The sequence below is a fragment of the Dermacentor albipictus genome, chromosome 9 (assembly GCF_038994185.2).
Source record: "Dermacentor albipictus isolate Rhodes 1998 colony chromosome 9, USDA_Dalb.pri_finalv2, whole genome shotgun sequence".
NCBI lineage: Eukaryota > Metazoa > Arthropoda > Arachnida > Ixodida > Ixodidae > Dermacentor > Dermacentor albipictus.
Window position 1 is genome coordinate 16,395,453 of NC_091829.1, and position 11,127 is coordinate 16,406,579.

At 46.5% G+C, this 11,127-nt stretch overlaps 3 protein-coding genes across 4 annotated transcripts in view; 1 reads left to right on the forward strand and 2 right to left on the reverse strand.

Moving 5' to 3' along the window:
* Positions 1–11,127, reverse strand: part of LOC135903681 (uncharacterized) — a 242,064-nt gene that overhangs the window by 162,018 nt on the left and 68,919 nt on the right. The window lies entirely within an intron of this gene.
* The window catches only part of LOC135903703 (natterin-4-like), a 283,730-nt gene that overhangs the window by 5,516 nt on the left and 267,087 nt on the right, over positions 1–11,127 (reverse strand). The gene's annotated exons all lie outside the window — the stretch shown is intronic.
* LOC135903743 (natterin-3-like) lies at positions 1,568–9,965 on the forward strand. 2 transcript variants are annotated; one of them, XM_070525328.1, is made up of 5 exons: positions 1,568–2,075; positions 2,570–2,710; positions 4,757–4,817; positions 6,366–6,580; positions 9,366–9,965. In XM_070525328.1, exons 1-5 carry the CDS (start codon positions 2,058–2,060, stop codon positions 9,612–9,614), a joined length of 684 nt encoding a protein of 227 aa, XP_070381429.1. In that variant the 5' UTR covers positions 1,568–2,057; the 3' UTR covers positions 9,615–9,965. The 2 variants fall into 2 exon arrangements, with proteins under 2 accessions (XP_070381429.1, XP_065290198.1); XM_065434126.2 differs by lacking the exon at positions 1,568–2,075 and having other exon boundaries at positions 2,629–2,694.

Below are 11,127 nucleotides of genomic sequence, written 5' to 3' on the forward strand. Positions count from 1 at the left end.
GCCCAAGATTATTCTTTAGACAGCAAGAAATTTCTCTCGTTTCGAAAGTACTTACAGAAATGTCCGGGAGAGCTCGCGCGTGGTGTTTTCAGTGAGCGCTGACAGCAAAACCTATGAGGAGCGCGCCACGTGATCCCTCATACTACGCCAGCGAGGCGCTTCCGATAGATGGCGACTCCGTAACTCCTCGCCGCCAATATAACGAAATCCACACTTACGTATTTTATTTACTTATTGCAACAGCCAAAACGCCCGTAAGGGTTATACACCGACGAGGAAGTTGGGGAGGAGTGATTATGGCATAATCACTGTGTCGAACATAGAAACACGTTAACGATGAAATAAACGGAAAAATAAGTAAGACAGAAACTAACTAGAGTAAATAGTTAAACTATTATCTTCAAGGGGTCCTGAACCACTATTTATCGAAGTGAAGAAAGGCATCTGAAGTGAAAATAAACTATTTCAGAAATGGTTTGCTGTAAAAAAAGTACTTCAATGCGTTCTTGTTCAATGCCTTGCACTGCGAAGGCTACGGCGCAGTGGGGTGAGCCCACAACGCTCCGCCTTCTAAATGTCACCATGGCGCCCAGTTCAAATTTCATTTTGGGTGTTAAGGTAGACGCCACGACTTCCGCCTTTGGTGCCTACGACGCGCTGAACTTAAGCCTAACGCGGTTGTCCTCAGCGAGCCGCAGCGCGTTTAGCCAGTGGACTCGTGGCGGCACCTCGTGGTGGCCGCGGTATCTACGCCATTTAGCCAACCGCAGCTTGACGTTGGCTATCGGCCAATAGCAGTCGTCATAGCGAATGACAAAATAAAGCGTCTGATGACGAAATAAAACGCCTAGAAGAGAGTGAGGTCAGGGCCTTCTATTGGAAAGAGCGTTTGGAGAGAACGGTGACTTCGCGATCCGCTTGCGAGAGAGAGAGAGAGAGAGAGAGAGAGGAAGACGGAGAGGCAGGGAGGTTAACCAGATTGAGTCTAGTTTGCTACCCTACACGTGGGGAGGGGAATGGGGAGTGAACGAGGGAGAGAGAGAACTTAGGTGTAGGATGTCTATAGTTGGGCACTCAAGTCTGTTGCCCTCAGGTAGCGAAAAACGCTCGAACTGCTTTCTGGGCCAATGAACTGTGAGGCCAGGCTCCCAAGATCTTCGCTTCCGTAAATGGCCTGTCATCCAGTCTATTTAAGACACACTGGAGAGTCTGACGTTGATTACCGAAGCGAGCACAGTGGCACAGAAGGTGATTGATGGTCTCTTCACACTTGCACTTAGCGCACATTGGTGAATCCGCCATTCCAATACGATAGCTGTAGGAGTTCGTGAATGCTACTCCTACCCACAGCCGACACAGCAGTGTTGCGTCACGTCGTGGAAGGTTCGCCGGTAATGCAAGTTTCAGTGATGGGTCGAGGCTGTGTAAACGACACTTAGAGTTCTGTGGTGTATGACAGCAACCTAACGTGATTGTACGAGCGAGACTGCGAAGCTCTCTTGCAGCGTCGACCCTGGATAAAGGTATAAGGAGTGTCGGTGAGCCAGCCTCTGCACGTCGGGCAGCGTCATCGGCGAGGTGAGTACCAACGATGCCACAATGTCCCGGCAGCCACTGAAATATGATATCATGTCCTCTTTCAGATGCGCAATGGCAGGTTTCGTTGATTTGTGACACCAGCTGTTCATAATTGCCACGTCGTAAACTTCGCAAGCTCTGGAGGGCTGCTTTCGAGTCACAAAATATTGCCCATTTGTTGGGCGGTTCTTTTTAAGTGTATTCGACAGCAGCGCGAAAAGCGGCCAGTTCAGAACCTGTAGATGTCGTTACGTGGGAAGACTTAAACTTGATGACGACCGATTGAGATCCTAGAACAACGGCGCCCATAGAATTTTCCGAGACGGAACCATCCGTCTAAACATGAATTCGGTTAGCGTATGAACAATGGAGAAGTTCCAATGTGATCTGCTTGAGAGCCGCGGTGGTCAGGCTAGCTTTCTTCACTATTCCTGGAACAGCAAGGTACACAGGAGGCTTCTTCAAGCACCACATAGGGGATGGCATTCTTGTTGCGGGTGAGTTCCGCGCACGGCGTACGACAGCAAAACTTGGCTGAGATGTTCACAGCAGCGTATGCTACCCGCGGACTAAGTTATTTAACCAAGCCCGAGGGGTGCTCCAGGGCCCCTTTGAGGAAGGACGAACAAGACATTAAATATATTGCAGTTAAGTAAAGCAGGAGTAAGGTTAAAAAGAAGTTACGCAATTTTATAACAACATAGAACTTCTTTAAAAATCCCTACTTCAGTGTAAGCGACAATATTTCTTAGCAAAGCGTTCCATTCGATTACGACCAGCATTAAGGGCGAGGATTTTCATCTTAACGTTTGAGCAAAGATAGGCTGCGCATTTACTTCACAGCACGCATTCTTTCGAAGTTTTTTTTCTTGAGCGCACACCTTTTGTGGGATACGTAAGCACTTCCTTAACAATTTACATTCAGACGCAGAAAGAAGCAGCAGCACACCTGGGAGAGCAGAGACTCACAAGCAACAAATTGCTTTTTTAGATCATGGTGGCATTTTCAGCGACACCGGTGTGGTCGACTTTGCCTACTACAGGAACTTGCGTGAACAACCTTGCTCGGAACGAGTGGCCCTCCGCTGTCCTTTTACCATCGGAAGACTTCCAAGGGTACGGTCGGAGGCCGGTGAGCTAAACTATTTAGCGAACAGAATGCTTCGAAAAGCTTCGAGCCATAGCCGTAAAATCGTAGAAAAAGGCCAAATTCACTAACTTAAGGCAATGTTCGCGAGAATTGCCAGGTATATATTTAAATCTAACTCTGGGATGCCCGCTTCTTTCGCACCCTTCCCTTAAATGGAACGTGATCAAAAGCTTTCTTAAACATCTATGAACATTTTACATCTCAGTGTTAGTTCACGTATGCAGTAATGAAGGTCCGAAACGAGATCGAAGGATTTTCTTTTTACAATATTTTTTTGTGTGTCCTTGAAGCCATGCTGGTTGTATAAGAGCAAGTTGTTGGCGTTTCAATGAATCATACTGTGCAAAAAAAGAAATGTGTTTGAACAGTGCGTGACAAATACAGGTGAGTGGCATCAAAGGTACCTGTTATAATAAATAATTGCTGTGCTGGTTTGCTTTGCATAGCCAAACAGGTAAGTTAGCGCGATAAGAGAACAAAGATACAAGAAAAGGAGACAAAGACAAGCTTGTCTTTGTGTCTCTTTGTTGTGTCTGTGTTCTTTTATCGCGCTGATTTACCTATACAGGTACTTGTTAGAACTCGTTCTATACCACATTTCAGTATGGCAATGACACGAATCATTTACTAGTCATCAGCAATGTACCCGCTCTTGGAGAACCACTGAAAGATGAGTGTTAGTAATATAGCCGACGCATGCATCGTGATTTTGAGAAGTTTAGTGTTAATATATATAGATATATATAAAGCTCCTATGATATGCCGGAATAACAGTTAGCCTTGCTGATCGCCTGATATGTTACTCCAGGTGCTGTCTGATGATTATCATATATACAGCGATAAAACTAATTTAACATGTTCACTGCCTGCACCAAGTGAACAAGTGGAACACTCGTGATGATTTCCCCGAAAATTCACTCATGACGCGGCCCCATTTATGTCGGGTAGCTTAAAATCCCTGCCCAATGTAGCAACGCATTTCGGATGTACGCAGAACACGTATTTCATGGAGTAATGTAAATGACCAACGTAGACCACCTGATTTATGTATACGAAGGCGGTAGCATGGACGTCCGGTGTACACGTGATACCTGTATTTGGAGGCGTAACCTACGGCAGTTGGGGCGGCGTATGAAATGGAGCCGACCGACTAATCGTTCCGCATTCCGTTTATTACACATATATACTCCCCTGCTATCACACCAGTTTGTGGGATTAATTCGCACATTTACATGAAAAGCGTCCGCCATTTATTTATTTATTTATTTATTCAAGTTTCCCTACAGGCTCCGCCAGGAACATGGAGTAAGGGGGGCGATTGAATCAAACACAAGTTTAACAGAAGCAAAGCAGTATCAAACAATAGAATGTGGTTACATAGTACCAATAAACAAAAGGTTAACATGAAACAAGTACTATATGGTTACAAGAAGGTTTTGGCTTGCGTTTTGGCTTTTGGCTTGTTTTGACTTGTTTTGGTTGCAAGAAGCTTTTGGATCGAGTCACCTCGATCGGCTGCCTCACTAATCCGATTAAACACTTTTAGGTTGCCCTCGTACCACTTATCAATTTTGCGCACAAAACACTGCGCACATGTGTGTCGATCTCTCGTCCTTTGCTTAGCAGCATAACGCAATAAATAGAACTTTGGAACAATGATTCTGCTTCTCGTAATCGGTCGATAAGTCTACTGATAATCTCCGCGAGTGTTACCCAGAGATCGCGCAGAAATGAAATCTATCGGCAAACAGTGGGATCGACAATCATAAAATTGCGGAAGGAACATATACCAAGCTTATATTCGGCGCATATGATAAAAAAAGTAACGCAAGAAAGCAAATCAGGGACCGCATGTAGGCGGCAGGGAGAGAGAGAGGGTTGGGGGAGGGGGCACATCAGCGACTCGTAAACACGTCGTCAACGTACACGAGCCAAACAAAGTTCCAATTTCGCTTATCTCCGCAACAGTTATCTCCACGGTGAAGGTCTCGGAGGCAGTATATATATTAACTGAGCTTCACGTTCCAGAACAACGCTGACCGCCAACTTCACCTCGAAAGGGAGACGAACAATATGGCCGACTACGAGAGTAAGTTCCACGTCTGTATACTCTCATCGGGTCTCGTTGTGCTTTCCCCGCATTTTCGCTGTATGCTGGCTCTCGCACGTTCTCGTGCCATCCGGTTTAAGTCAACACTGCGCGCAGTTTTTCTTTCCAGCTGCGTAACTACCTTCAAGCTAAACTCCAGCACTCCTTTGAACAGCGCCACTGTTAGCCGCGTTGCCTTGTATGTTATTTATTTATTTATTTATTTATTTATTTATTTATTTATTTATTTATTTATTTATTTATTTATTTATTTATACTGCCATCCCACGAAATTTGGACATGCAGGAGTCCATATGGCAGAATACAATCATGCACAAAAACAATGCTAAGACTGCATAGGCCTAAGCAATTCCTGCGCTAATATGTCGTACGGTAACGGCCGAAATACGCCTTTTATGTTGTTCCACATCTCAACAATGAAAAAATAACGGGGAACAGCCTAAATAAAGCGCAAATGGCTTATTATCCAAAGGATGCATTTGGCAAGTGCCGTGGGCTGTCACTAGGAGAGGAATTAACTCACAGAGGATATGGGCGCACGAATACATATTGGCCCATTGAAAATTTTATGCAGAGCGAAAAGCTGCCCGATTTCAAGTAGGTCGAGCGAAAAAAAGAAAAGAATAGAAACGCGTATGAGACTAACTTGAGAATTGCCGGCAATAGCGTTGTCATGACATAGATACATTGTGGAATTTTTTTTTTTTTTTTCATAATTCATTTGAGTCAGTTTACATCTTGAGTATTATGAGGCGCCAAGACTACCGAGGCATATTCCAGCACAGGTCTTGCATAGGTTTGGTAATTCAGTACGTCAGCTTGTCATTTATCGTTACGCCTTTTATGCGAAGCATACTAGCCGCCCAACCACGCTCTTCCTTGCTGCGCCGCGCGCGGCCGTTGGAGATCGCAGGGAGAGGCTTTCGTCCCCCCGCAGTTGCAATAAAATAGGCTGATGATGATGATGCCCACTAACTCCGTATGAACGCTCCGGTGCCACATCTGTTTAGCTAGCGGTATCTTCCGCATCGAGTTTCAGGCTAAAGTATATACTATGGGGAACTGTGGTGTAGCAGTCCGTCAGCTACTACGGCAATGATGGTTAGCACATGGATTCCATTGTCTAATCTTCGTGCTTGTGGCTTCAAATGGTTTTGTGGTTTTGTCTGGTAGGCTTTATCTGCCCTACTGGGCTTATATGTTGAAGCAATCTCCTTTTTCTAAACGCGTAAGGCAGCGAGACTGCCCACGAGCGTAACTACTGCGAATTATTGTACTCATAACACAATACTTAGTTTAAACCGGTCAATGAATAAAGTCGCAGAGTCGTTTTCAAGCCAGAAGGACGAAGTTGAGGAAAATCCATGTACTAAATTCTAACCATAATTTCGAAACTGTCTATTAAGCCATTCTTGCAGTTCGCTTCGACGCAATAGCGCCAGAGCTACCTCTAATAATTTTTGTAGGAAGCACTTTCAGCAGACCTGAAGTGAGTAGACATAATAGCTCGAGCGAAACACTCTGCAGAGATGCAGTACAATCCCGCCTGCCATTGGGTCGTCTGTGAAGGGTCCGATATACCGGGAAACGCGGTGGCCGGAGGTGACGACAAGGGAGGCGAGGTGACATACGTGGGACGAGTCCTGCATGAGGGCGAGCTTCTACCGGGAAAGGTGGTACGCTCCCTGGGCGCCTGCTTCGTCACGCACGCAGGGCTCGAGTACTCGTCTAGAGATTACCAGGTAGGTACCACGTGGTTAATTCGACGCCAATAGGCAGTGTCCTATTCCACGCCGCAGCGAATAACATTCAATCTCGAAGTGCATGACATTGCTAATTGTACGCGCCAGAAGCGACTGGAGAGCCAGAAACACGTCAGATACGCCACGTTTGAGACATCACATATTCCTCTCTCTCCTTCTTTATTTTTTGAACGAAAAGAATAAGGGGATCTGATAGGGCTCGACATTTACTTTAGTTACAGCCCCTCGCCACAGACAATGAGAGTCAGAGAAAGCTATAGAGGAAGTTAAATGTTAAGTTTAATTGAAATGTAGACATAGTAGGCACACTCAATGGTACTTGCACTATTTTGGCACGCTAAGCGAGAAATGTCGTTAGCAGTAAATTTTCGACTACCGTGCTCCCGAACAGCTTCGAACAAAGGTCCACCAGACCTTTGAATGAAATGAAAAGGGACACAGTGATTGAGGGTTTGCAGCTTCCGCAAACACAAGCCTCAAAGTTTCCACTAGCATAGAGTTTCCTACAAAAATAACTAGAGAGAACCTTGGTACCATAGTGTCTACACACCGCACTTTTTTAACACCTTTAAGGGTGTATATGAGTTTGACGCCAGACGAGAACCCTTCGGTCGTTGACACAAACCCCCTAATTTCGGTTAACACCTTTAGGGAAGGACGTGTGGACGAACAGAAGTCAAATAAAAGAAAAATGGCCCTCCCAGCTCGTTACGATTTCCATTGTATACGATTTGTTCATTAGCATTAATACGTAAACTAAATCGAAGGGCAAGCAATTCACCGTCATATAAGTCACGGGAGAAATGCACGGCGGTGGATTCAAATCAACGAAAGTAACGTGGACGCCAGACACCCCATCCACTTGCGCCACACAGACGCAACTTTTCAGCTCTTGAACTATTGGTATCCATAAGCATAGATAGCCCAGAAATTCAAACGTTTTCACCTCATCGCAAACCTTGCCTGACGTCACATATTGCTCGCATAAAATGCGGTCGCTAAGCTCGAAACCTGCCTCCTTTTCGCTGCAACGGAAACTTCCAAAGGTAGCGAACGCGCTAGTGGGTGTACGAACAGGTTCCGCGTGTTCTGTTCATTTTTTTTTCTCTCGCACACACCCGTACTACAGAGTGTTTTGAGCAAAATAGGTGATACATGTGTAATGAAGGGCGTAAAGAAAGAAAACAGCGTTTAAGCACCTTTAAGGGTGTTAAATGGTTTAGTGTCTGCGGCAGCTGAAAATACACTCTTACAAAAATTTACACCCTTTGCGGCTTATCTTGTCCCACAACAATAATTGTCATGCGTCTTGCCCGCGTTTCCTTTCTCTAAAGCGGCGAGCCCGGTACTTCCCAGTCACGAACGGCATGCGCGTTATGAGTGTGACGCAGCATTCTCGACAGGAAAATAGCGAGCGCCGAGTTTTCAGGAAAGGAAACGCAAGCAAGGCAGATGACGATTAATGTTGTGGGACAAATTTACACCCCAAAGGGTGTAACCGTTTTAAGAGTGTACGGCGTTAGGCCAAGATCACAACGATGGCCGGTACATGTGTCTGCCTAAACTGCGTCCCTGTGGCTTCGAACAACTTCGTAGTTTACCAAATTCACCAAAATATCGATTAATATCCGCACTATTTGCTATGATTACGTACGTAGGCAGAAACTAATTGCCTTGTCGTGTTTAGACAACTACGAATGCTTGGGAATTAAGAAAGACGAAGCTTAATCTGCGGCGTTACGAGAACGTTTGAGGCCACAAGCACTTTTACGTTTCGCCTACGACGCGCGGTATAGCCGGCGCGGATGCAACAGCGCCGGGGCTTCGTTCAAAGCGGCGGACATTTTGGCCCGTTCGGAGCGGCCGCAACGCATCCCCGCCAAGCGCGTCCCGACATGTTCAGTGCCACGTGTCTTTGTGTGTGCGTGTGTGTGTGTGTGTGCCCACGCTTGTCAAAGCGCGGCAGCCGGGGAGAGGAGCTCCCCAAGTGTGAAGCGAGGAGGTCTGACCGGCGCCGGCCCGGCTGATGCGTCACTACACTCGTCTCAACATGTCTCTCAGCTTGTCCGTGGCCGCCGTCACGTGGTCTCATCCCGTGACCTTCCTTCTTGCCTGCGACGCCAAGAGTATAAAAGCAGGTGCCCCCGGACGCCAAGAGAGAGGCTCCCATTTCTACTGTTAAGTTACGTGCTCTCCCGTCTCTCCACTTCGGTCGACCTGGCCGGCCGCTCTTTTGCGATGCTAGAATAAACAAGTTGTTCTGTTAGCAGTCTACTCATGCTTTGCCGGGACCTTCGGATGCTTCCAGTTGTGCCCCAGGCCGCCAGGCCAACGCTACCCTTGGGGCTTGCGACCCATTTGCAACAACGGGCGCCAGCGGTGCGATTGCAATAACGGGCGTCAGCGCTGAGGTTCAAACAGCACGTAGGCAGACAAATCCACGTACTAACCATCATTCCCATAGTATCTCAACGATTGCAGGGCCAGGGCTCCCTCTGTACTAAGAGAGAGAGAGAGAAAACAAGGATAGGAAAGGCAGGGAGGTCAACCAGAACAGCAACCGGTTTGCTACCCTACACTGGGGGTGGGGGAAAGGGGAATAGAAAGAAGAAAGGGAGAGAGTTCTAGAAAACTATACGGGGTACTCAACGTCCTTCAAAAAGCACGGTACAATCGAGCGTTCTTGCAATGCGCCGCCCCGTTGGAAATTCTCCGAATTACAAAACCGCTTCCCTGCTGACTTCATCCTCCGCTCTTCTCGAAGGCGCTGGTCTGCAGGGGCGCGTCCCTGGCCTGGCGAGTGGCGTCCGACGGCGACGTACCCAGCGGAGCCATCCAGGGCGGCGTGACCGCATCGGGGGAGCCGCTCTACATCGGCCGCGCCCACCACGAGGGCTTGCTGATCATTGGCAAGTTGCATCCGTCGAGCGAAACCATGTACGTCCCGTACAACAAAAAGGAGTACGGATACGCCCAATACGAAGTCCTGACGTTGAAGACGCTCAACCTGTGAGATTACGCGAAACAAGACCCAATCCGCAACGGCTCTACACAACGCCCTCGCAGCAGCCCGCAAGCTGTACATCGCCGGAACAACGCGTTTCCAAGGGGCGTCGCGAATTTGCTATTCGAACAACTGCGCAAATGTTCCTTGGAGCCGTGAATATTTAAAGGAAACAAACCTTCGTTCGACGATCCAGAGCGTCATGATTGTGAAATTTATTCTTTTTGGTTCAAGAGTGGTTTCGTATTTGAGCGCTTTTTTAAATATATATTTCAGCAATCTTGTTCACTTAGACATTACCATAACCAGTGTCTCAAGTACACATCTACGCAATGATATTAATGTGGCCGTGCCACAGACATGGCTCTGTCTGTGGCACTAAAGTGCCTCCTTTGGTTTTCCAATGATTATTCATAATTAAAAAAAAAACGAACGACTGGTAATACGAGCAAAATCTACATGTAAGACGTTCTCTGCTGGTGGCGGCTGTAAAAGTGGTGGAGGCAAATTTTCTTTTTTGCACGTCTTTGGCCGCACCACTTCCTTCACCTGTAATAATGTGAAATAAATATTTTCATTATATATGCAAATGTTTGAATCATAAATCTCTGGTACATATCTTCAAGCAATTAAGCACTTACACTGAAAGCGTATGTGGCTTTCTTTCACGAACACTGGGAAACAGAAAGAGCGCTTGCTTCTCGCTTGTACACTTAGCGCATTTGGCATTCGATTTACGCTAATTGCACAAAAGCGCATGAAATAAATTTTAAAAGAAAGAAAAACGATACGTTACGGCAACCCGAGCACAGGATCAATGACGTCTTTTGTTTGTCGAGTTCGATAAACTCACCACGGCGATTTCTCTTTAAGTGAGTAAATTCTGCTTTCTCTCCGAGAAACTTTTTTTTTTCCGTAGTTTTGCACCACGTTTACCTGGACGCTATAACTTTCCGTTTCCCAATTCTTCCTCCACTCTATGGACTTTAACAGAACTTATTCGGTCAACCAATGCAGCGCAGTCAACTCATATAGTAGAAACGCGTCAATAATGTTCAGCTGTTCACCGCATATCTGAAAGTGGCCACGACGGTTCAATTTTGAATAAATGCATCTCACGTGAAACATCGCACACTGTTGAGACTCCCATGCTTATGAAGAGGCTGATACGGCAGGTTACCCCAACATCGACTAATAAAACAACAGCTTGCAGACTTTCGCCTCAAGCACGTTGCCTGTATAATCGGATACGGAAGGCGATAAGGTGCTGCAATTGTTCGGTGATAAGAGACAGATACGGCGATCCCACGTCGCCGTGCATCTGGGGAGCGTCATAACAGCGATACCGATTAGTTAGACGCAAAAACAATTTTTTTTTTGCTGCACAGTTTATAGTTTGCAGTTTTGGGTGTCGATACTTACAGCACATACATGCTATATGTATACAGGTATTGCTGCAAAGCGTGCTTATTGACGCGAAGCTTGCATGGCTATATGTTGCTGACACAGAACAGCAGCACCA

Bases quoted from the DNA above. Each gene is read 5' to 3' on its own strand.
- LOC135903743 (XM_070525328.1), top strand. The intron at 2,711-4,756 runs GTGAGCTAAACT...TTCACGTTCCAG, and splicing joins AAGGGTACGGTCGGAGGCCG to AACAACGCTGACCGCCAACT. The intron at 4,818-6,365 runs GTAAGTTCCACG...AACACTCTGCAG, and splicing joins CAATATGGCCGACTACGAGA to AGATGCAGTACAATCCCGCC.